Raw genomic sequence first — 26,935 nt, forward strand, 5'->3', positions numbered from 1 at the left:
GCTATTAGTAACAAATTGTGTCTGTGACCTAGAGGCCTTGGTCTTTCTGTCAGTATATGTCACTTCTACAAAATCCCCTTTACTATGCAAGGTTACATATTGGGGGCGGAGCGACCATTATTCAGCCTATCATAGTCTACCCCCTTGGTCTCCAGAGCCTCATTTCACTCTATCCCACATGAGAAATACATTCATTTACCCATCCCAAGGCCCCCCAAGTCTCAACCCACTATCCACAATCTCAGAATATGTCTCATCAGCTCAAAGTCTCAAATTTCACATCTAAGTTTTATTTCTGGGTATAACCCATCCTGGAGGAAATCCTCTGTGGAATGTGAAACTAGAAAGCAAGCTCTGTGCTCCAGAAATACAGTGGTGGGGCAGGTACAGGGATAACTTGCAGCTTTTCCCATTAAGGGTAAAAATGAAAGATAAAAACTAGTCACCAGCCAATGCCTTTACAGTCCACCTAGGCGACCTCCATTGAGTTTCAAAGCCTGGGACTAACTCTTAAGTGGCTCATGCCTCTGCCTCTGGCCTGTGAGTCCACCCTTGAATAGTAGCACGTGTCTGCAATGGAACAATTTTTATCAGCCTGTTTTCTGTCTGTAGAATTTTGGAGTCTGAAGGCCTTCATTTTGCCCTCTGTCCTTTTTAGTTCAACTTGGAAATGTTTCCATTGGTAAAGCATTCTCTAAAACTTCGTGGGGCACAGAGATTCATTCAGAAAAGAGGCTACTCCACAATTTTTTTCTGAACAATCTTGTCTCTATTTTTGACTTCTGTTGAGATAGCTGAGAGGACCTATGAGTCACACACCCCTTAAAAGAGCCTTCTGTGTACTTGAATGCTCTAACCATTTGTATTTTCTATCATAACATTGCCTATTCTGTTTTTGACTTATCCATTTCCCTCTTGTAATGACCCTATGATTACATTGGGCCCATTCTGACAACCCATCATAATTTCTCCATTTCAAGATTATTAACAATCACATTTGCAATGTCCTTCTTACTCTATTAAGTAATGTACTATTTACAGGTTCCAGGAGACCAGAACATGGACATTTTTGTGGGGCCATTACTCAGCCTGCCACACAGAAAATAAACTGAGCCAGGTAGCTCAGTTGGTTAGAGCATCATCCTGATATGCCAAGGTTGTGAGTTCAATCCCCAGTCAGGGCACATACAAGAATCAACCAATGAATGAATAAGTGAAATAATATGGTGTTTCTCTCTCAAATTTTAAAGATTAAAAATAAATATAGGAACTGAGCCTGGGGTTTCCCTCTTCTGGATCCAGAAGTCGTGGGCTTGAGCCCGAGGTTTCAGGTTTGATCCCTGGTCAAGGCACATATGAGAGGCAATCAACCAATGCACAACTACATAGAACAAAGACTTGATGTTTTCTCTCTGCCCCTGCTCTATACATATATAGATATATATAATACAAAGTATTGAAAACATTCATTGAGAGGACACTATGAAACACACTTCATCTAGCAATCAGGAATTCCAACCAAAAAAATAGACAATGTTTTCAGTAAGAACATTCAGGAATTGCTGAAAGCTCTTAATGTTCAAGAGAACAAAGTCCACGTTAGTATTGTTTTCAAATGGATATCATCAATAAATCAACAACTGTTGGCAAGGATGTGAAGAAAAGGGAACACTCATGCACTGATGGTGGAAATGCAGATTGGTGTGCCACTGTGGGAAGCAATATGGAGTTACCTCAAAATATTAAAAATGGAACTGCTTTATGATCCAGTGATTCACTTATGGGAATATATCTAAAGAAACACTAATTTGAAAGAATACATGCACCCCTATGTTCATTTTAGTGTTATTTACAGTAGCCAACATCTGGAAACAGCTCAAGTGCCCATCAGAAGATGAGTGGATAAAAAAGCTATGATACAGTTACACAATGGAATACTACTTGGCCATAAGAAAGAACGAAATCTTACCCTTTGCAACAACATAAATGGACCTGGAGCATTATGCTAAGTGAAATAAGCCAGTCAGAGAGAAACTAATACCATATGATTTCACTTTTCTGTGGAATCTAATGAACAAAATAAACAAAATAGAAACAAACTCATAGAGACAGTGAACAGACCGACAGCTGTCAGAAAGGAGGGGTTGGGGGGGGGCTGGGTGAAAAAGGCAAAGGGATTAAGCCAAGGAAAAAACAACTTGTAGACACAGAAAACAGCATGGTGATTACCAGAGGGAAAGGGAGTGGGGGTGGTAGAAGAAGGTCTAAGGGGATAAATGATGACAGAAGGAACTTGACTGGGGGTGGTGAACACAATACAATATACAATGATGTAGTATAGAATTGTACACCTGAAACCTATGTAACTTTCTTAACCAATGTCACCCCAATACATTCAATTAACAATATTTATGACCTTAACTTTCCTGTCAAGTCTCAACCTGCACTCTATTTACCAGTCATAATAAATTTTTGACCTTTTTCAGGAGAAGCCCCACACTTTCCATTATTCTGCTTTTGCTCAGGCTATTGATTCCATCTGAAATCTCTTCTTCCCCAACTCCGTATGTCAGCACTCTATTCCTTCTAGAACTTCATATAAGGAGAAAAATAAAGTATTTAATGTCTAGCTTCTTTCATTCAATATTTTTCATTGTATCGACAGTTTGTTCCTTTATATTGCTAACTAGTAGTGCCCTGTATGTATGACTATATCACAGTTTGTTTATTCTTCCCTTATTGTGGACATTTACACGATGTAGGGCAGTGGTAGTCAACCTGGTCCCTACCGCCCACTAGGGGGCGCTCCAGCTTTCATGGTGGGCAGTAGCGGAGCAACCAAAGTATAAATAAAAAGATAGATTTAACTATAGTATGTTGTTTTATAAAGATTTATTCTGCCAAACTTAGTGAAAATCCGACATAAAGTACTTGGTAAGTAATTATTATTATATGCTTTAACTTACTGTAACTCTGCTTTATAAATTTTATAAAGTAAAGTTTCTTCCCTACTTTATAACTCACCATTACTGTGGAACCGGTGGGCGGTTAGAAAATTTTACTACTAACAGAGATACAAAAGTGGGCAGTAGGTATAAAAAGGTTGACTACCCCTGGTGTAGGGGCTACTATGAGTTAAACTGCTATGAACATTTCATGTCTAAATCTTTGGGTAGACATACATTCATTTTTTTCTTTGATAAATACCTAGTAGTGGAATATCTTCTTTGGTAAGGTATCTTTTCAACTATTTTGCACATTTACAATTTGGGTTTTCTTCTTTTTGAGTTGTTGAGTTTTTTCCCTGTTTTCTGGATATAAGCTTTAAGTCAGTAACAACAAGCACTTATGTGACTATGACTTGTGAATATTACCTTCGTGGCTGAGCTTACAGTAGTCTGTTGTTATGTCTCCTTTCTTAAACTTCTTGCTTACCTTAGTGGTAATAACTGTCTCCCTTCTTTTTCTTGGAAATGTCCTTTCTAGAGCTATCAGCACAATGAATGGAATATATCCCAAAGTGCATCTCTGAAATGTCATACTCTTACAGATAAAAAAGAAATCCTAAAAACTTCCAGAAGGCTAAAAAAAAAAAAAAAAGAATTGGAAAAACGGCTTTAGATTGTTCAACAGTAACGTAGAAAGCAGAAAACGATGGAGCACTGTTTTCAAAATTCTGTGGGAAAATGATTTCCAACTTTAAACTCCTCAACCAAACTCTTCATCAAGGGTGAGGGTAGAATAATAACATTTTGCATCATCACGCAAAAGTCTCAAAAATATTAACAACTGTGGCATCTTCTCGAGAGGCTATTGAAAGATGTACTCCAAAAAACGAGAGAGGAAGAAATGGGATCTAGGAACCAGGGAATCAACTTTGGATGGATGGGAAGGGGGCTACCTGGATGACAACTATGCAGCACGTCAGGAAAGCAGCCAGCTCAGATGGGGACAGTATACGGGACAGCTCTAGGAAGGACGTTTGCAAGGAATGAACAGAGAGAGAGAAATCACACACACAGCACCTGGAATATTGACTTGCTCTTGAATGCATTGAGAGATGAAATGTCCTGCAGAGAATTTGACCATAACCATTACATAGAACACCAGGCAAACAAACAAATGAGCCAGGGGTTGGAGAAAGGAGACAATTATTACCTTTAGGGTAAGCATAAAGTTTACAAGAAAGAAAACATAATCAGAACGATCTAAGCTCAGCCCTGATTAATATTCATAAGATTATAATCATGTAAATGCTGATTATTGATTTAAAGCTCATGATACGACTGTGCTGAGATGATAAAGGGTAGTGAAGGATGAGTTTTGAGGACGTGTGTGGTTAAAGGTCAACTTTCCTTTTCCATTCTAGAGTAACATCCAAGGTGGCAACACCAAGAAAAAGCATATGGGCATGTTATTTAGAAATGTGGGAGTAAAATACCGGGGAAAAAAACATTAAAAGAATTAAAAATGCTTATTCCTGGAATGTGGACTTGAGCTCAGGAGGAACTGGACAAGAGAATATGGGGTTTGTTTCTACACTTTAAACACGGAAAACAAGAGATTCAAATAAAATGAAGTAGAACCCGCCCAGACCTACCCCGCAGCTGCCCCCCACTTCAGTCAAATGCCTGTCGGACACTCAGAAACCATTAGCATCCTCACTGTAAACACTGAGGTAATGGCCCCTCCTTTTGGAATTCTGTTACTGCTGGCTTCCTGGTTTTCTCACCTGACTGTCCATAGGCTAGCACGTCAGTCGGGAAGGGAGTCGTGACCTCAGCACGTCCCTTCGTTCCCTGGCTTTCTTCATCTGTTAAATGGGGATAATAAACCTAACACAGAGGATGCTGTGAAAAGCAAGTGAAAACTTTTTGTAGAGTTCTGGGGCATGCAGAATAGATCAATACACATTAGTTTTTGTAGTCATTATTTGCTGAAAATAAAACCTACTTATCATTGGTCAGTGGAAAAGAGGGTGTCTGTCCAAGTGGTCCTAGTTTGGGGCCAGAAAAATCTTCCTTCTGGTGATTGAATCTTTCTTTCTAATTTTCCGACCTCTCTTCTTCTTTGGGGCTCCCTTCTTCTAGGCTCAGGGGAAGATTAGGCTGGAGCGACTGTCCTATCCAGGTGGGTCATATCCCAACTCGGTGCTGGAACTGCAGCAGAAAAGAAGCCCAGGGTGTCTTGAGAAGCTAGCAGGTGACAGGTGACGTATTGAATTACTATCATGCAGATTATGACCTGCTGAACGAGGGGAACCTTGCCACCCAGACCGTGGGCAGGTAGCTCCCTCAGCATCCAGTTCCCACTTTGAGCAAGTGACACCCATGGGGCCCTTTTGATTGAAGGCTCAATTTCAATGCACCCATACGAGGGAGGGTTTCATTACTTACAGATTCTGGGGAGCGGGAGCGGTGGGGGGGCTCAGGTGCAGCCAGAAACGCAGTTCTCCGTCCCGGGTCAAGAGTCAGCAGGGCAGCACGCACCTATTCTGTGCTTGGGGCGGAGGTCACTAACCCATCAAGGGTTTAACTCTCAGTGGGTATTTTAAAACAGTGTCTCAGGAAAGCAAAGAGGGAACTTAGGGCGGGAATCCCAAACCCAAGGCCTCTGCTTGCTGTGAATAGGGCAGGCAAACTGTAAAATGCTTAAGGAGCCACTGGGGGGGGGGGGGGGGGACCACTTGTTGTACTCCTTCCAGTCGTGGCCAGGTTAGCTGAGGTGGGGTGCGGTGGGTGGGGCACCTTACTGTGAGAGAGGAAATGAGTCCGGGAGGCTCCCCGGAGTCCGCGCAATGGCTGCGCAGGGGTGCACACTGTCCCAGCTGTCGCTCTCCGCGATGTCCCTGCTGCTGCTGCTGCTGCCGCCGCCACCGCTGCTGCGGTCCGGCGCGGCGTGCGCGCAGTGGAGCGGGGAGGGTACCACCCAGCATCTGCAAAGCATCTTCCTGGGCCGCTGCGCCGAGTACCTGGAGCTGCTGAGCCCGCAGCTGCGGTGAGCTCGGCAGGCGGGCGGGCGTGGGGTGCAGAGGGGACAGAGGGGAGACGACTGGAGTGGGGAGAAGTGTGTGTGGGGAGACGGGGTGGCACCCTGGAGGCACGGCACTTGTGGGGAGGGAGAAATGGGGTCTAAAGATCCGGGTGTGGGGGAAGTAAGGGGTCTTGACGTGGGAGGCGTGCTGGGAGGAGGATGGGGGTCTAAAAGTCAGGGGAGCCAAGGTGGGAAGTCTAGGGGTGAGGGGGCCGGTGTGTAGGGTCCGGTGAGGGGTGTGTGTGTTTATATAAATGAAGGAGACTGAGAGGGGTCGGTCTAGAGATGAGCATTCTGCACAGGAGTTGGGGTGACAGACCCAGGAAGTCCACGAGGTCAGGGACTTCGGGAATTCAAATTTCAGATCTAATTTAGGGGCCTTTTCAAGTTTGAGTCTCTTTTTTTTTTTTGCCAGCGCTGTGCTTCTTATTTTTGTTCTATTGTTGGACCCACTTTTTCTGTTTTCATAAAGTCCCTTTCTTGCACCAGTTGTTTTTAAAGCGACACATTTCAGACAAAACCAACCAACCAACCCACAATAATACCTAAGGGAAGTTTAGGTTACTTACCTCCCAACAGGAGAAATAGTTACAAGCGCAGTGGGCAGTGCTTTTGGAACTAAGTACTGTAGTCTTACCTTCTGCCTGAAAAGACCGTGCAACCGACATTCTCAATCGTATTGTTTTTTAACAATTTATTTATTGATCTTTAGAGAGAGGAGAGAAAGAGAGAGAGAGAAAGGGGGGAGGGGAGGAGCCGGAAGCACCAGCTCCCAGAGTTGCTCCCTGCCTGTGTCTTTTTTTTTTTTTTAATTAAATTTAATGCAGTGACATTGATAAATCAGGGTACATATGTTGAGAGAAAATATCTCCAGATTATTTTGACATTTGATTATGCTGCATACCCCTCACCCAAAGTCAAATTGTCTTCCGTCACCTTCTATCTGGTTTTCTTTGTGCCCCACCCCTCCCCCACCCCCTCTCTCTTTCCTCGCCCCTCCCCCCTCCCCCGATCCCCCCACCCCCGTTACCATCACATTCTTGTTCATGTCTCTGAGTCTCATTTCTATGTCCCATCTATGTATGGATTCATATAGTTCTTAGTTTTTTCTGATTTACTTATTTCACTCCGTATAATGTTATCAAAGTCCATCCATGTTATTGTAAATGATCCGATGTCATCATTTCTTATGGCTGAGTAGTATTCCATAGTATATATGTACCAAAACTTTTTAATCCACTCGTCCTCTGACGGACACTTGGGCTGTTTCCAGATCTTTGCTATTGTGAACAATGTTGCCACAAACATGGGGGTGCATTTCTCCTTTTGGAGCCGTTCTATGGTGTTCTTGGGGTATATTCCTAAAAGTGGGATAGCTGGGTCAAAAGGCAGTTCGATTTTCAATTTTTTGAGGAATCTCCATACGGTTTTCCACAGTGGCTGCATGAGTCTGCATTCCCACCAGCAGTGCAGGAGGGTTCCTTTTTCTCCACATCCTCGCCAGCACTTATTGTATAATAAATATGTATTTTCCAATGACTTTAGGCGACCTCTGTGTTTTGGTCGTTCGACCCCTGCTGGGGTCGCAACCCACAGGTTGAGAATCACTGACTTATTCTGTGTTGTTTTGTTGATGAACGCCATTCTGATTGGTCTGAGGTGATATCTCATTGTGGTTTTAATTTGCATTTCTCTAATGATTAGTGATCTTGAGCATTTTTTCATATGCCTATTGGCCATCTGTATGTCCTCTTTGGAGAAGTGTCTATTCATTTCTTTTTCCCATTTTTTGATTGGATTGTTTGTCTTCCTGGTGTTGAGATTTACAAGTTCTTTATAAATTCTGGTTATTAACCCCTTACCAGACGTATTGTCAAATATGTTCTCCCATTGTGTAGTTTGTCTTGACCGCGCAAGCCCAGGGATTCCACCCAGCGACCTTCATCCACTGCGCCAGCACCGGGTCAGGTTCACTCCCGGTTTTACAAGGCCCTCCGCCTGGGCCTGACGCCTCCTGGCCCCAACCGCACAATGGACCTCATTGTCTCAACGAGGAAGCTGGCAGCCTGTGTGGCTTACTGGAATTGTCCCCTTCTGGCGCAGTGCCTTTCCTGCAGCCGCGGGACAGACCGGAGTCCTTAGCTCTGAGAAACGTGGGTGTGCCTTCTGGGAGACACTCCACCGTGGGATCTCTCAGCCCGTCCCTGTCATATTTCCTTCCTTCTTCTGAACCAGGGTGAAGGCACGAGCTGGGACAATTTCCCTTCTTTTCCGTATGCTTCGTTGGGCAGGGCTGATGTGTGAGAAAACGGCTCGGACAGCCCCTGGCGTGCTCTGAGAGGAAGGGAAACGGGTCCCGTTGTGATGTGGGTTTTTTTCTCTCATACACTTTGTGCTTTTGCGCAGGGACAAGAACTGCACAGCCATCTGGGAAGCCTTTCAGGGGGCGCTGGAGAAGGACCCCTGCTCCGTGGTTCCCTCCGACTACGACCGTTTTATAACCCTGTCCCGGCACGCCATCCCCCGAGACAAGGTAGCGCTAAGGCCCGCAGCACGTGGCTCTCTGTCTTGGTAGCGGGCAGAGACTCGCTCTCTCCAGAGACCCTGCCGTCTCACTGAAACACTGGGCCACAGACTCACAAGTCACTCGACCTGGTGCAGCTCTGTTGTGGGAAGGTGACTTTCTCTTCACCAGTGATCCCGGGTCTCCTGCCTGACCTGGCAGAAGGAAATTTCCTAAGCCAACGAGTCAGTGCAAGAGTCACACGGGCCTCCGGATGCCCACACTGCCCCCCGGAGCCTCTACCCCTGGCCACTGCCGGTGACCTCCATCCTCACTGCCCCCAAAGTGCCCGAACCTTGACCGCATCATTCGGAAAGCAAAGTGGTCAGCATCAGGTAGCCTCCCAGAAACCAGTTTCTTTTTTTAACGGGCCTTCGGGTGATATATGTTCAGTACCAGTTTAAGAAAACAGCATACCTGAATCCTGTCTGCACTATAAGCTCTAACATGGTAGAAATCAAGGAGAAAATTTGCCTTCAATGGCTTTCTTAGAACAGTACCTTGAGTTTAAAACATGTTAGAGAGTATTTTTATTTCTCCGACATAATCATTCTTCACTTGACTTTCTAATTGTAAAAGCAGGTGATATTGATGCTTTACAAAGGAAAAGGTCTTAACACCCATTTTTATATTTTCCTGGTAAAAGCTAGGAGGTTCAGAGGCATAATAGACTGCAAACATGATTTTTAAGTGTCTTTTGAACCTGGCTGCTTCCCTGACAGTCAAAAGGGAAGCCATGAATTTTGTTCCCTTTCCTCATAATTTTGATTCTACTTGATGAACTCAGGAGATACATACTGAGCTAGTTCCAGGGCTGGGCATTGTGCTAAGGGTGAGGAGGCGACCAGGGATAAAACAGCCCCCACCCTTCGAGGAGTGTCCCATCTAGGCAGAGCGCTGTCGGACTCCGAGGATCTGGTGAGATAATGAGCAAGAGAGGTATTATTTGTCTTATTTTCATGTGGAAATGGTACCACGTTATTTTTTATTTTATATTTAAATTTTTGTTCTTCAAATTCCGTTGACATATTATTTTATATTATAGTGGTTAGACGATCATGCACTTTACAAAGTGAGCCCTCGATAGTTCCAGTGCCCACTAGACATCATTCATAGTTACTCTACTATTATTGACAATTCTCTATGCTGTACTTGGCATTCCTGTGACTGTTTTGTAACTACTGACTTGTGTTGCTTAATCCTTTTACCTTTTTCACCCAGTTTCCCAACCTCCTTCCCATCTGTCAACATCACTTTGTTCTCTCTATCTATGAGTTTGTTTGTGGTTGGTTTGCTCATTTTTATGACTCTTCAGATTGTGCATATAACTGAAATTGTATGGTATTTATCTTTCTCTGTCTGTCTTATTTCACTTAGCATAATGCCCGCTATGTTTGTCCATGTTGGTGCAAATGGTACTATTTCATTTTTTATGGCCGAGTTATATGTACCATGTCTTCTTGATCCATTCATATATGGATGGGCACTTGCATCACTTCCATATCTTGGCTATTATAGATCATACTGCAGTAAACATAGGAATGTATAAGTCTTTTTGAATTAATGTTTTGGGTTTCCTTGGACGTATAGCCAGAGTGGAATTTTGGGTAGAAAACACTATAACTTTATAGCAAGAATGTTGCAGAATCACCATCCACAATTCAGGTACGTGTACCCACCGCGCTAGTAGCCCAAACCTTGAGCCACAGGTGCGTGGAGCTAGAGAAAGGTTTAGTCAGTCTGGCCAGAGCATCAGGGAAAGAAAGAGCTCCTAAATCTTATCTGTCTCCAAAAGCAAAGTGTGGGTATTCTGTGCAGCCAGGAAGAAGGGGAGGGGGAGTTCTAGGAAACTAAGAGAAAAGTTCGTGTTTCTTTAGTCACAGAGAACATTATTTTGCAACTAGACTTCTGGGTGGCGGAAGGTGGTCACAGCTACCTTGGAGACATTCTTCCCTTCTGCAAGACAAACGTGTAAATTCTGCTCACAGCCCTGAAGTTCTCTCTACCCGCCTGACAAAGAGACAGAACCTCAGCAACTTATGGCTACATTTGTGAGAATAGAAGAGTGATTCTCATGTGAACTGAGCCCTAACCCAGAACTAAATTAACTCATTCTGACTGCCAAAAATACGAGGGGCATTAAAGTCACAAGGGGTTTGGCTACAGGAACTATAAAGCATAATATAAAAGTTATATATATGTGTGTGTGTGTGTGTGTGAGGCATCTGACACTTTAGGAAGTGATTTTTATTTTTTATTTTTGGTGACAGAGACAGAGAGAGAGACAGAGAGGGGGACAGATAGGGACAGACAGACAGGAAGGGAGAGAGATGAAAAGCATCAATTCTTCGTTGCGGCACCTTAGTTGTTCATTGACTGCTTTCTCCTATGTGCCTTGACTGGGGGGCTATAGCAGAGTGAGTGACCCCTTGCTCAAGCCAGCGACCTTGGGCTTCAAGCCAGAGACCGTGAAGTCCTGTCTATGATCCCACGCTCAAGCCAGCAACCCTGCGCTCAAGCTGGTGAGCCTGTGCTCAAGCAGGATGAGCTCACATTCAAGCCAGCAACCTTGGGGTTTTGAACTATCTCCACTGTGCCACCACCTGGTCAGGCTGGAAGTGATTTTTTGTGACTACACATCATTTTCAGCACAGCTATAGAAAAAGAGGAAGGGCTTATGCTCCCCATTTTCCAGATGTGGAAACTGGGGCACAGGGAGATTACATGCCTTGGTCAAGATCACATATCTAGTATATCACAGTCAGGATTCAAACCCAGGTCCCTTGATCTTCTTTTAAATTAAAGGGTTGTCATATGCACATGCAGACACACACACACACACCGTATTGTACCACCGGGAAATACTTCAGTAACATTTGCACGATACCCTCGAACTACAGCTGATTCAGGCCGTAGCCCTCTCTGAATCGGTCAGTGAGACAAAGAAAGGCAAGTGCGTCTGTTATGAAGCAAGTCAGAGTTGAGTGAGAAGTGGGTTGCTTGACTTAGCCTGATGATAATGTGCCTGAAAACATAGTGTTTAGACTTTAGTTTATGTTTTAATGTTGCATTTGTTTTTCCTTAGTCCCTGTTCTGGGAAAACAACCAGCTCCTTGTCACCAGCTACGCGGATAATGCCCGTCGCTTTATGCCAGTGAACGACGTTCTGTACGGCAGGGTTGGCGACCTCCTGAGCTGGTGTCGGCAGAAGAACGCCTCGGGTGAGACTCTTGCACAGCCCACAGGGAAAGAAAAGCTCCTGCTTACCGTGCATTTGTCATTTGTGCTAAATGCTTTCATAGGCATTTGCCTCACTTAACTCCCCCACTGAAATAGGTAGGCGGTAATAACAATTCATAACAACCGTGACAGACAGCACTTACCGGTGTTAGTTAAGTTCTCAGCACTTTGCACATATTAACTAATTTCATCCCTTAGACATCCCCATGGCATGGGTCCCAGTCTAATTCCTTTTTGACAAATGAGGACACGGAGGCACAGCGAAGACGGGAACCTTGCTCAGGGGTGCATGGCTAGGAAGTAGCCGAGTCGACGGTGCGGCTCCAGAGCACGTGCTCCCCACCCTGCACGACTTGGCCCCCACTGTCCTCGTTTTCCGCAGGGGGAAGCTGAGGCTTAGGGTGGTTAAGTCACTGGAACAGGGACGGGCCAGGATTCAGCCTCCTTCTGACGGATCTGAAGCCTGGGCTCTTATGTGCCCCTCTAGGCCTCCAGCAGATATTTCGAGATCAAAATCATGGTGAAAGTTCAAGTCACGAGGACTGACCTCTGGTAGTGACAGCTGTCCTCATTCCTGCAATTCCCACGCTAGGTGATGGCAGTAAGGCACCCCCCTACCCTCAGGGAGCTTATAGCTGATAGAGGGGCCTTTGCCCCGTCACCGTGAGCTCTGGCACCGCCAAGGACGGGGTGCTAGGCAGGAGCAGAGGGGGCACCAGCCTCGACCAGGGCATCTGGGAAGCTCCCTGGAAGCTCTGGGCTCTGCATGAGTCTTGAAGGTGGGCAGGAGCAAGGCCAGCCGGGACAGAACGTGGTGGGAAGGTGTTCTCTTCTCGAAGGCTGGAGACTCTTCCTCCCTGGGCGTCGAAGTCTCTTTAAATGTTAACCTAAGCTCAGTTCTGTTTCCTTCCTTCCTTCCTTCCTTCCTTCCTTCCTTCCTTCCTTCCTTCCTTCCTTCCTTCCTTCCTTCCTCCCTCCCTTCCTTCCTCCATTCATCCAACTAAAATTCATAGAGTGCCTACTATGTGCCAGGTGCTCCTCTTCTAGGCACTGGGAACGCGGCAGAGGCTAAAACAGGAAAATAATACCCATCCTTATATAATGCGGGAGGAGGGAAAGATAAGACAATAGACAGGCAAGTAAAATCGATAGTCTTCCCTAGGATTATAAAGGCTACAGAGAGAAAGAGATGAGAAGTGCTGGGCTGGGGAGGAGGGGGGAGGGAAGTGTTGCAATGTCACATGGGCTCAGGGAAACCTCACTGAGAAGTGGGTATTTGAGCAACGACCTGGAGAAAATGAAGAAAAGCACTTGTGGGGAGAGAAACAGCAGGTGCAAAGGCCCTGTGTCTGGCATATTTAAACAACAACAAGGAGGGCAGTAAGTAAAGAGAAAAGTAATAGACTGTGAGGCTAGAGGACTAAGGAGGCCCAGATGGCACTGGAAATTGTCAGGACTCTGGCTTTCCCTGTGAGAGGGGACACATTGCAAGGTACGGGTCGAATGCACAAAGCTGTTCTTCTAATAGACCGGGAGTGACCAGTGAAGAGGGAGCCTCAGGTTGATTATCCAGCAGAGGGTGTGGGGAATGGCAGAGGGATGTGATTAAAGAGTAAAAAGGGAGGGGAAATTTGGTATAATACAAAATTAATATTGGTTGTTGTCCCCTAGTTCTGGGCACACAGCTCTCAAAACCTTTAAAATCTGAGAAGGGAGGGAAGTATCTTTCGTATGGCAATGAGATGACTGGTGCTTGGGGGCCCCTTGGTGACTTCAGGTCAGGGGACTGGTCACCAGAAAGACCAAGGTGTGACTAGAGCGGTGGAACTTTTAGCCCCGTCCTCTGGGAAGGGGAGAGGGGCTAGAGGTTGAGTTAATCACCAATAGCCAATTCTTTCATCAACCATGTCTACATGACGAAACCGACATAAAAACCCCTAAATGATGGGGTCCAGAGATTCTGAGTGGGTGAACATGTGGAGATCCTGGGGTGGTAGTGCACCCAGACTGGGCACCGAAGCTCCACGCAGCCACTCTCCACACCTGGCCCATGCATTTCTTCCATGTGGTTGTTCCTGAGTTGTAGTCTTTAAAATAAACCAGTGTTTGTAAATAAGGTGCCTTCCTGAGTTCTGTGAGCCATTCTAGCAAGTTAGGGAATCTGAGAAGGGGTGTTGTGGAGATCCCTGAATGGATGGTCGGTTGGTTAGAAGGTGTCCACTTGCGGCTGGTGTCTGCAGAAGGGGCTGTCTTGTGGCACGGAGCCCCTAACCCGTGGTGTCTGTGCTCATCTTACGTGGAGTCAGAACTGAATTAAACTGCAGGACACTGAGCCTGGGGAGCTCGGAGAATCAACTGTTGTCAGAAGTGCTGTGAGTAAAGCAGCTCAGAGGAAGTGCCCAAAACCCCACAAGGTGATTCCCACCTCTCCGACTCTACCTCTGCTATCCTAACAGGGGTCTTTGTTTAAAAAGAAAGTGAGGTCCAGAACTTAGGATCAGCAAAATAACGGGATGTTCATATTGTGGTATTTGTGGGGCTTGAACAAAGATGGCTGGGCTTTGTATCTGTTGCTCTGACAAGGTGTTTGTGACAGATTTTTTTATAAATGAAAAATCAAGTTAATTCAAATAAACACACACACACACACACACACACACACACACACACGTGCGCGTCTATGGAAATATACATGTGAAAAAAGTCAGGAAGATCACAAACCCAAACTGTTAACTGCAGTTCTTGCTAGGAACTAGAGGTCGTACAGTTTTTATTTCTTATCCATATTTACTATAGTTCTCACTTTTGTAATTCAGATAGATTACTGGTGAGAATAGAATTTTTTTTTTTTTGAGAATAGAATATTTTTAACAAAGAGACTTCTTCAACTGGGTAAATGAACAACTCACCAGTTGTTCATAATCTAAGAACAAGAAAGTTTCAAACAGGCAAGTGTTGAGCTTGGGGACAAATGACAATGGTGGAAGGAGCAGTGGGAAGTGAGGAACTGAGATTCTGGTCCTTCGTGTCATGTGCTCTCTGACTGTGTAGGCATCTGAGAAATTGGGCCATTAACCTGCAAGGATGACAGTCTGCAACTATTTAGACTATTGCCAGGTCTAAATTTGTAAAGCAAAGAAGTGATTACCACTCAGTGTACAATGGTAAGGAATGAGCCTCTCTTAGCTTATTCAAATGGGCCTTGCATCAGAAGAAGGCTACTCCCTAAAAATAATAGAATGCCATGGCCACTTCTGCATAGTTTGGCCAGGCTAGGTTCTCCCGGGGACAACTTGTCAATTAGCATATTTCTTTTTACATAAAGTATGAACAAGTACCATATATAGCTGCTGAATTATGTCCTTAAAATTAATAAAATTTAATACATTTGAACATTTATATTTTACTTTATAAAGTATCTATCTCCTAGCTAAGGACTATCATTTTTTTCTATGTTTTTATATTTATTTCTAAGACCAGGGCTAATCAGAGAAGCTGCCTCTTCCAGTAAAGCAAAGTTTTGTTTTGTTGTTTTCAATCCCTTTACTAGCATTCCAGCAGAGAAATAAGCAAGCTAGCATGCCGGTGGTCGCCTAGGCTTATTCATTAGCCAACTGCTTAGCTCTCCGCCTCCCTCCCAGTGGCCGAGCAAGGTGACAGATGTCTTCCTCTTGCAGAGTGGGTGGTCACTCACGAGGCTCCATGTGGATTAGGCGGCAGAACTGTGACCGTTCCACTTGAGCACATTGTGCAGAACTCAGGCTAAATATAATTTGTAGAGCCAGCAGGTAATTTCAAATTCATTCTTCCCAGTATAATCTTTTGAAATGAAACATGCTTGCCCATTTCCCCCCCTTAGAACTCGACTACCAATCGTGCCCTACATCAGCAGATTGTGAAGACAACGCTGTAGATTCCTTCTGGAAAAGGGCATCCACGCAGGTAACCCTGGGGCGGACGGCTGGGTGGCCAAGCACAGGTGGGACCCGCGGCCGTGGGATGGATGGAAGGGCTCAGGGACCGAGCCGTCGGGTCATTACTTAACTACTCGGAGTCTCACTTTCCACCTTTGCAACATGCTGGTTCTTCCTCTCTGTTCCATAAAGTTCTGGGGATGTGAGGAGCTTCGTGTGGTTGGTGTCTGGCACAGAGGACACCTGCGGTGAGTGTTAGTCACAGATGAGGAGATCAAAGAGTCGTTGTTACGGTTATGTCGCAGTTGTTGGTGCTATTTCAAATCTGTTTTGACTGCTGTATAAAATGGGTTAGCTCCTGCTCGGCGGGAGGGCCCAGGAACACCCGAGAGCTAGGTGTGGGCGTCAGAAATGGCTGAGAGTGACATCATTGGGAGAGGAGGGGAGAGAGGACTGAGGACAAGCTGGGGACGTAGAAATGGTCCCCGTGAGGTAAGTCTCTTCCTCAGAGAATGTCACCAGACTTGATGACATTAAGTCATCAAGGTTGCTATTAAATGCCCGTGAGTACAGCTCACACTTCCTGTCACCAGGGTAAAACAAATATTAGAAATAAAGAGGGTTAAGTCTTTCGCTCCATGCTTGGCAAAGAACTGTCTACTATGAAATGTTCCCTGTATTGAGTAGGGGGCCCACGGGCTTCAGGGTCTTTCCACCCATTGCTGCCAGCCTCCTTTCAGGGCTACACATGTCTCTTGTGGTCCCATTTCCCGCTCTGTACCCCCAGGTGTCCACCGGACCCCTTGTTACTTTGTTAATCGGGGTAAGAGGGACTTTGGTCAACTCCCCCACCATGGCTGCAGTGGGGACCTAAGCGAGGGCCAGCTCCTGCAAATGACACTGTGTGTATCCGGTGCTCTCCTGCCGGCCCCGGTGGGAGCCCTGCGTTTGCACCCACTTCCCGGAGACTCTGCGCTGAGTGCAGCCCCCCGGCAGGTGGCAGTGGGCTGCCGGAGCCCCGCACCGAGGATGGGGAGGCTAGGCCTGTGTCACCACCTGGACGTGGAGCCTAACGGCAACTCGCGGGTGATGTCAGCATGACACATGATGGAGCCGTGTATTCTACCTGGCGGATCTGCCCGACCTCAAAGCCTGTCCTCCAAACCACCGTCTTGTCCTTCCTCCAGTTCTGTGACGGGACCCTAATCATTGGGCCCACATTGTATGAACCCTTAGAATTTGCTGCGTAGTCTAAGCATGAGGAGAGGGTCTGAGCTGTAGCAGAGATGTATTCAATAAACTTTAATTACCTTGTTTAAAATGATTTGATCTTTACAGCAGTCCTGTGAGGTATGGAACCTTACTACCCTTTGTTTTACAGATGAGAAAAATAGGGCACAGGGATATCCAGAAACGTGACCAAGCTTATTACAGACCTAGTAGCTAGAGGACCCAGAGACCAAATTTTTAACCACCTCATCATACTGCCTCTTTGTATTTTTTTAAATTATTATTTTTCTTATTGTCAATGTGATGGCTGCTCATGATAGAAAATAACAAAGTATGGAAAATATAAATAAAATTATTCACTCATATTTTTACTGCCTAAGGGCAACCCCTTCAACGCAACGACTTTGACATTTGTGGATTTAACCGTGACTGTTAGTGCTGTCGGGAAGCAGTGGGACACACGCATGACGGGAAGTTTATGGTTGCTCTTCCGCAGCTGGTGTGGCCGTCTCTGTGCTGGAGAACAAGCCCAGCCATAAGACATGCTTCCTAACACCCTTCCCCTTCGTACCCCCACTCTAGTGGAAACATTGTATCAGGCAGTTATATGCTCCAGCAGTGATCTGAACTGGAGACTTGGGAATTTCCCTGGACCTCTCTCTCTCTCTCTCTCTCTCTCGGGAATTTCAAGGGTTGACTCATGTGCCCAGACTCCTGCCCGTTTATTGTTAACATAGTAGACACGCTCTATCCACCAATCTTGCACTGTGCTTTGAATGTAAGCACTTTCTCATTTTCTGTGCTACGGCAAATCTTTTTGCAGACTCTTATTAATAGCTGGCTAATATTGCAGACCTCTGAGTACGGTGATTTACTTGCCATTTCCTTGCTGTTGACTATTTGAGATGGGTCACAAGCAATGCTGCAGTACACATCTGTGTACACCAGGTGGACCTTACAGCTGTGCACTAAATATTTCTGGCTTGTCTTCTGAGCATGTGGTTTGCATTTCTCTGCCTCTTGACATTACTTACGTATGGCTGGCACTGGCCAGTGAGGTATAAGTAGGAGTGACGTGTGGAAGGAAGCCTTTAACGACTGCTCTGTGATTCGCTGCGTTCTGTTCTTTGTTCCTGATAACCAGTGGGTTTGCAGATGTGGAGACTTCATCACCTTGGGTCCCAGACTGAGGACACGGAACAAAACCTCAATAGACCTGTACTAAATATGTAGTGTGAGCAAGAAACAAATGTTTGTTGTTGAAAGCCACTGTGATTCAGAAGTTGATTGTCATGGCAACATGACTTAGTACAATACAGCTGATGAAAAGCTGGAACTTGATACTATTTTGCATTATTTTCTTAGCATAGATTCCCAGGCATGGAATTACTGAGTCTATGAGTTTGTGGCATTTCAAAGCAATTTTCTTTCCAAGATATACATACCAGTTTGCATCCTTTCTAGCTTTATGAAATATTACATTTGTCACATCTTTGCCAGTTCTGGGAAATGTTAATTAAATAAACAAAAAACACTAGCCATTTCATTGCTGAAAAAAAGGAACATGTCTCAATTTAATGAAAATACTCGTTTCGCCCTGGCCGGTTGGCTCAGTGGTAGAACATCGGCCTGGCGTGCAGGAGTCCCGGGTTCGATTCCCGGCCAGGGCACACAGGAGAAGCGCCCATCTGCTTCTCCACTTCTCCCCCTCTCCTTCCTCTCTGTCTCTCTCTTCCCCTCCCGCAGCCGAGGCTCCATTGGAGCAAAGATGGCCCGGGTGCTGAGGATGGCTCTGTGGCCTCTGCCTCAGGCACTAGAATGGCTCTGGATACAACAGAGCGACGCCCCAGAGGGTCAGAGCATCGCCCCCTGGTGGGCATGCTGGGTGGATTCCGGTCGGGCGCATGCGGGAGTCTGTCTGACTGCCTCAATGTTTTCAGCTTTGGAAAAATGCAAAAAAAATAAATAAATAAAATAAATAAATAAATATATAGATACTCTTGTTTCTTCTTACAGTATGCAAAGGATAGCTCTGGGGTGGTCCAAGTCATGCTGAACGGTTCAGAGCCAACAGGAGCCTACCCCGTAAAAGGGTAAGAACACCAGCACCAACACACAGAGCAGAGATGCCAAAATGGTTATCTAGTTGTTCTGAATGGAGGCTTAAGAGAACGGTCCTAATCTCCAGGGTAATGCTTGCTTTTGTTAAAGTTGAGGTAGAGCAAAGCCAACCCAAAGACCTGGAGATCAGAGATACGTTTACCCAGTTACACCATGAGCAGAGGATGAAATAAGCAACCTAAATAAAATGATGAAATAAGCATGAATAAAATAAGTAACCTTAAAAATCAAAGCTGAAAAATTGTCCCCCTCCCGAAACTGGAAAATTAATGTGTAAGTCAACTAACAATGAAATGGGAAAAGTACCGTATTGCTTTAGGACTTTAGGAAATGCCTTTCCTGTTTTTCAGGTTTTTTGCAGATTTTGAAGTTCCCTACTTCCAGAGGGGTAAAATCACACGAGTTGAGATCTGGGTCATGCATGAAATCGGTGGACCCACCCTGTAAGTTCCGGTGCTCCTGATGAGGGTGATGGTGCAAACGTGCTCTCCTCGGGTGTGATATGACCAAGCCTGTTCTACATTGTCATTTGGGGGGAAACGATTATCTTCTGTGTTCCTATTGTGGTGGGAAGAGAAAGGCAAAGGCTTGACCTCTGGAAATGCCATTAGCCAGTCCTGAACCCGAGAGAAAACCCCCTCCACCCAGAAACTCCTCTCAGCCAACGAGGGTCAGGTTCCGTTCTGAGCCCCCGGGCAGCCTGGATAGAGAACTTCTCACGCGTCTGTGTGGGATAAACCCAGTTTCTCTTTCTGACCATTTGAATCCCCAAAACTCTTACCAGGAGTTCTATGAATTGACCCAAAGACTAGGTAATAAAGATGTTCTCACAATTAGGTTTCAGATAACTGGCCAAAGAAATGTTTTTTGTGTGTGACAGAGACAGAAAGAGAGACAGATAGGGACAGACAGACAGAAAGGGAGAGAGAGATGAGAAGCATCAGTTCTTCATTGCGGCACCTTAGTTGTTCATTGATTGCTTTCTCATATGTGCCTTGACCGGGGGGCTACAGCAGATCAAGTGACTGCTTGCAGACCAAGTGATCAGCAACCGTGGGCTCAAGCTGGTGAGCTTTGCTCTCAAGCCGGTAACCTCGGGGTCTTGAACCTGGGTCCTCTATGTCCCAGTCTGACACTCTATCCTCTGTGTGACTGCCTGGTCAGACTAAAGAAAAAAATTTTAAATTCTTTTTCTTGAGTTGAAAGAGAGAGAGAGAGAGAGAGAGAGAGAGAGAGAGAGAGAGAAACATCAACTCATTGTTCCATTTAGTTCCATTTAGTTATGTACTCATTGTTTTTCGTACGTTCCCTGACTGAAGATCAAACCCATGACCTCACTGAGTTGGGATGACACTTTATTCCCTGAGCCACCTGGCCAGGGCACCAAGGAAACTTCTTTAGTTCATATAAATGCAAATTTGAATTCATCCTTCTCATCATTAAAGGCAAAAACTGCAGATAAAAAGCTTAAATACAATTGGTTCAGGGACAAGCCAACGTGGCCAAGCCTACATTAGGCGCTGCAGCCACGGAGCTGCTGCAGAGGCAAGCTTGACCTTGGTCTGCAGAGCATCGAGGTCCCGGGGAGGAAGGCACGGCCAACCCGACGAGGGGCTGTGGTACTGAAAGTGTGTTCTGGGAGAATCGTAGCAAATTCCCCGCTCAGGCCCCCGGGACCCTCTAAGACCCGCCGTCTCATGAGTGATCTCCCCTCCTGCATTTCCTTTTTCCAGAACACGAATTATACACGTTGCATGAAAAACAATATGCGTTGTTTTCCTAATTCCTGTGAGAAGTTGCTCTTTGTCTAAAAGTTATGCTTGCTGGTGGTGTTAATGTATCTATCAGAGAAAGCTTGTTCTTTGAACCTACCTTTAAGGAGACAAAAGAAATTGCAATTGAGTGTCACCCCAGACCATCTCTTCTGCTGCAGGAGAGACAGTAAAGGGGTCAGAACACCTGGTTGTACATCTGGGCTGAAAGGCGGAGGTGCAGGCCATGCGCTAAGAAGGGGGGCGTTGCTGAGACTTTAGGAAAAAACCATGGACAAAAAGCTCAAATGAGACAGTATGCTCACACCTGATTGTGTTTATGCCTTTATTTAAAAAAAAAATAGTCAAATAACCCACCGACAGAGCTTAGTGTCCTAAAACCTCCATCTCATTGCTTACTAAAAATTCTAAGTAGTGAGCTTGGCCCAGAGAAAGACTTGTCCCAGATTTTGGCCAGGTTCTAAAACATGACGTCACTCAACACCTTGCCCTCTTCTCTCATGCCATGCCTGGAATTCCACTTCTTCTGGGAAAGCTCCCTTCCATCGCTCATTTCTTCCCTGCACACTCCCTATCTATTCATCTTAAGGTGGGGAGGCTGTTTGCCTTCCCATTCCAAGTAAACTGAGGCGGGGCCCTGCCTGTGATTTGAGCACTAGCCCTATTGACCCCAGCCAGCCGGTAGTACTGTATTCACCTATTTGCCTCTATCTCTCCCTCTGCTTCATTATGACCCAGGAGGGGAGCAAGGGCCCCTACTGATGAGAATGCGGGAAAAGGCACAGCTCACACTCTGTGGGGGATGGTCAGCATGGGGTTCAGATGGGCAGTGCCGATCAAGAGCCTTAAAATGCTTTCAAAAGCTTGGTGCCAGAAAACCTATCTTCAGGAATTTACGTGCAAGGGAAACGTAATTAAGGATGTGTGTAAAAATGAAGCTTCATCAAGGTTCGCTGTAGTTGCCAATGACACTGAAATACAGGAATGAGGGAGTCTTGGTCTCTAATAGAGGGGGCTGGTTTTGTGAATTATGTTCCAGTTATGGAAGGGGGAGCACACAGGAATTAAATACAAGGGCAGATATTCAGGGTCGGGCAAAAGTAAGTTTACAGTTCTGAGTACGGGAAACACAGAACCTATTCTTGTATTATTATTTATTAATTATTGCATTATTTTTCATATGAGCAGTTGTAAACCTATTTTGCTCCACCCTGTATATGTATGTACACAGACATGGGCAAATACAGTAAAAAAAAATGCATTGGACAACAGAACGTCATGGTTATATTTTAAAAGTCTCGTGGGAGTAAATATATCTAATAAGTCTTGAATGATGTACATCAACACGTTAGCAGCAGTTATCTTTAGTGATGTGCGATTTGCTGTTGTTCTTTTATTTGTATATCTTTGTTGCCATTTAAAGTCCTACTTTATACAAGCTGAACAAGTTGGAAGTCACCACAACACAGAAGTGGGTTGGTGGGCGGGGCCATGAAACTCCCCGTGACTCACAGCGCATGCGCCTGCAGGGTGTTTGACTTGCAAACTTTCGACTCAGTGTTGGGTGCTCAGAGCGGACACTTTGGGGTGCTGTGGGTTTACGACAAGCAACACTTTTGGGTCCAGAGACTTTCCCAAATACTTCTCCAGAGAGGAGATTGTTCTGGGAGCACATGGTCAAAATAAATTTTAATTAATCTAGAAAAAAACCTTTTCCCATCCTCTTATTTTATCTTACACTTCTGTTTCTGTTCTTTAGGGAATCCTGTGGAGAAGGCAGTGTGAAAATCCTGGAAGAGAGACTGAAGACAATGGGTTTTCAGTACACCTGTATTAATGATCACCTGTAGGTGGCGTGCTGTAGTCAGTGTGTATATGTCGTGCATCTGGACAGTATGGCGTGTCCAAAGGGTTTTGCAGCAATCAGCTCTCAAGACCAAGGGGCTGTACCTTCTGGGTTGCCACTGGGTGTGGGGACTGAGAGTGCCTTCTGGCTCGGGTTCTGCCTGGCTCCACCCCTTCTGTCCAGAGCCCGTATCATTCGTGCCTGTTGTTGCTCTTCATTGGCTAAGGGCACGTGAGTAACTTGTCAACAGGAGGCACGATGCCTGTATCTTTGGGGGCCACACTACCTGTGGGATCCATACCCGAGGTAGGTGCTAAGGTGGAGTTTGAGATACTTACAAAAGGTGCATCTTGACTGTCGGCCAATAGGAAATAGTACCAGCTACCATTTAGTGAGCACACTGTGGGCCAGGCACTTTATATACTTAAAATCAGATGCTGTTTGAGGGCGTTCCTGATTCTTGGAAATGTAACTTTGGCTCAAAACCAGAGACAGCTGAAAGCCCCACCCTCGCTGGGAATTCCTCACCTAGGTCTGTGGGCCTGTTCGGTTCCTCAGAAGCTGGAGTCCAGCACTTCAAGGACTTGGTGGCTTCCCCAAACGGTTGAGGGCATGGCAGGGTGCCAATTACACGTGTAGTCTCGTCCCAGTGCCCAGTGGCTATCCAGCTGGCTCTGCCACATTCTGCCTTCTCAAAAGCTCCGGGGGTTGAATAATCTTCCCATCTGAGCAAAGCACCGCCCCGGAAGTGTAGGTCTCCCTCAGCTCAGGCCACTTCAAGAGAATGAGTCCCTCAAAGCTGTTCTCTTTTCCCATGGCTGGAAGCTGCACATGTTGCTCCTCTGTCATTGCTAATGCTTTCGGGAAGCTCAAAGTCAGATGTTGTTACCATCCTCTTTTAGAGACAAAAGCAAGTGAGTACTTCTTTTTTTTTTTTTTTTTTAATATAATCTATGTACAGAAAATGCACAACCATAGCTACCCAGTGGAATGAAGTTTCACAAGTTCAGTACACAGGTAACCATGGCCTCTCTGGTAGTCTCTTCCTGCCCACCGTACTGACTTGTAAGGTCATAGGTTAGTTTTGTCTGTTTTTAAGCTTTATCTAAGTGGCCCCTTTTATGGATGGGTAGAGATCAGAGAGGTTGAGTACGTTTCCCAAGATCACCACGCATTGGCAGACAGACCCGAGTGTTGAACCCAACGTTGTGCGGCCCTGAGGTTTGCTCTTCCTTTCTTTCTACTCCAGGGCATTTTTACTTTTTTATCCAATCCCAGAGATTCCCCTACTTTGCTCTGTCTCCCTCTCTAATCTATCACCTATCAGTTTCCTGTCACCCCCTGGCATCTTCCCCTTTGATTCTGATGTATAAAATAAGTGGTGAAACCGCCATTTTCTGGAGCGTTTTCTCAATCCCTTGAGATTTTGCTTCCCAACAATTGTCGACATTTCGATCCAATAAACTTCATAAGAAGTCTTACAGGTTGGGACGTTTCTTACCTTGGCAATAGTGAGTGAGCATTTAATAAATGTTGACTAATATTTTTTGAAAAAGAAACTGTGTTTTTCGAGGTCAAAGACTTTGTATCTTCAGGATCTTGCAGGCACACCATAAACGTCTGATGAGGGAAAGCCACTTAAACCAACCCATAATAGTGTTCCTTTTCCTTCTGTAGGCCAGTGAAGCTCTTAAAGTGCGTGGACCACAGCGCTCATCCTGACTGTGCCCTGAATTCAAAAGTAAGTGTCTTAAACCAACCTCTTTGCTTTCCCGAGACAACCAGTCCTTGCTCTTTATAGAACACTGGTGGATGACGTTGTGACTTTCTGCATAATAGCAGGTTGCTGAGTCAGGTTGACTCCTGCACTGCACGATGGTACGGGTGCAGGTACGGGCGGCTGAGCCTAACTCTGCCAGAGACGGCGGAACTGAACTTGCTCCGATGCAGTGGAGATTCTAGGAGTGGGTTGGCAGGAGGACCATTTAAAAAATCTTTTCCTTTCTTTTAACAAATGAGAGGAGAGGAGATAGAGAGACAGACTCCTTCCTGCATGTGCCCTGACCAGGATTCACCTAGCAACCCCATCTAGGGCTGATGCTCTGCCCATCTTGAGGCCATGCTTGCAACCAATTTACTTTTAGTGCCTGAGGTTGAGGCTCCATGGAGCTATCCTCAGCACCCGAAGCTGATGTGCTTGAACCAAACGAGAGCCAGGAGGGGAAAAGAGAGAGATAGAGATAGAGAGAGAGAGAGAGAGGAGAGGGGTAGGGGTGAAAAAGAAGATGGTCACTTCTCTTGTGTGTCCTGACTGGGAATCAAACCCGGGCATCCACACACCAGGCTGATGCTTTATGGCTGAGCCAACCGGCCAGGGACTTTTAAAAATTCCTCAATGTTAATATGCTTTAAAATTAACTGTTTGAAAAGGTAACACACAGGCATGGGATGAAATTCATCACTATAAAGGGGTCGAGAAAAGAAACAACCTTCCTTCCTCTATTCCTAGTCACTAATGCCCTTACCTGGAGGCAACCGCTATTTCTTTAAAAATCATTTTTTTTTCATTTACAGTTTACATTCAGTATTATTTTTGCCACTACTTCTAGTTGTTTTTCTTTTGTATATAGAATATCTAGAATATTCTGTGCCCGTAACAACACACGCATACACACAGAGGCATATTTGTCTTATACTATACATACAAAGGATAGTATATGTAGGATTCTACAACTGGCTTTTTTTCACAGAATAACGTGTTTTGGTGCTGTTTTCATATCTATAGATAAAGCTGCCCCATTCTTTTTAACAGTTCTGTGGTCTTCTGTGCTCTGTTATTTAATCCATTACTCAGAGGTGGACATTTAAATTGTTTCCAGTGTTCAGCTGTCATCCACAATGTATGCGAGGGTTTCTTTCCCCTCTCCTCCATTTCCTCAGAGTAATTTCTTTTAACATTTCGGTCCATCTCTCGCCACACATCCTCAGTGCTGAAGCATACACATATGTTGACAGACACGGATGTAAGTTTGTTTGGTTTTGGTTTGGTCCTGTTTTTATTTATTTTCCTTTGTTTTTATACAAAAAGCAATCACGTTCAACATACTGTTCTACCACGGGCTTCTCCCACTTAAACTATAAGGGCGTCCTGTTAGGTCTGCTCAGAATTTTCGTGGCTGCCAAGGATTCTGTAGGATGGCCGCTCCACCCTTAATCCCCGTCCCGTCACAGGCTGACAGAGTCGTAGGTTTGTAGTTGTAGTTGTTCGGTTGTGATAAACGACGCTGAGACAGAATCCTTGGTTCTGCACCTCGAGCTCTCGCGCAAGCATCTGCGTAGGCTGGACCACCAGCAGTGGCGTTCCCGGGTCCACGGATGAGTGTAGCTGGACTTCTGATGTTCCTAAAAGTCTGTACCCCGGGCGCACTCCCGCCAGAGTTTGAGGTCGGGGCTCCTTTCTCCCCTTCTTTGTCACCACTGGGTTGTGGTGTGAGTCCTGACTCTTTGTTTCGTTTGCTTTGTAATTCCAGCTTTGATTTCGGAGGCTTCTACCTCAACGACGGGCTCCCCAGGAAAAGCGCCACGTCACCAGCCACGTGACTAGACGGAGACCCAACCGCCGGCTCCTCTTTGAGCCTTTGGTGTTTCAGAGAGCTTGCTTGATGCAGTAACTAGCTACTTGTTTTTTCTCTTCCTTTGTGTTATAGTAAACATAAAATCAAATTAATATAAAAGGTAAAAAGAAAACTAAAAGTGATTTAGGTGGAACCAGTTTATGCCCTTTGGAGATAACTCCGCGTGTTTTAACTGAGTACCAATACCATGTGTAAAATAAGGTGATTAACTATAGCTTACATAGAAGCCTACAGGGTAAGTTAAGGCCCGATTACCAAGGTATAACGGGTTTACTCCTTCGTCTGATAACTCCATCTGTCAACCCTATCAAGCCCATGTGTGACTTATGTTTGAAGTGTGATAATGCAACTCTATGATGTGACGAGTGGCCAAACCAGATGTAAGTAGCTGGGGTGCAGATCACGTCAGGCTCCTGACACTCCAACGCCGACTCCACGTCGCCCACCACGACCATTGGACAGAGTGCCGCGAAGCACTCTGCCTCTCCAAGCAAGTTCGTTCCGGGCCCCAGTGAAGCGAGGATCTAGTCTTAGCCGGCCGCTCGTCCTAACCATAAGTGAATTAAAGTCTATGCTATTTA

The 26,935-nt window shown here is 45.5% G+C and overlaps 1 protein-coding gene across 1 annotated transcript; it reads left to right on the forward strand.

Moving 5' to 3' along the window:
* Positions 1-5,764: 5,764 nt before the first annotated feature.
* On the forward strand, positions 5,765-26,935 carry BST1 (bone marrow stromal cell antigen 1). Its single transcript, XM_066384829.1, has 9 exons — positions 5,765-5,997; positions 8,440-8,566; positions 11,682-11,817; positions 15,696-15,778; positions 18,997-19,073; positions 19,452-19,544; positions 22,633-22,719; positions 24,397-24,460; positions 26,250-26,935. Exons 1-9 carry the CDS (start codon positions 5,798-5,800, stop codon positions 26,253-26,255), a joined length of 873 nt encoding a protein of 290 aa, XP_066240926.1. The 5' UTR covers positions 5,765-5,797; the 3' UTR covers positions 26,256-26,935.

The sequence above is a fragment of the Saccopteryx leptura genome, chromosome 5 (assembly GCF_036850995.1).
Source record: "Saccopteryx leptura isolate mSacLep1 chromosome 5, mSacLep1_pri_phased_curated, whole genome shotgun sequence".
NCBI classification, from domain to species: domain Eukaryota; kingdom Metazoa; phylum Chordata; class Mammalia; order Chiroptera; family Emballonuridae; genus Saccopteryx; species Saccopteryx leptura.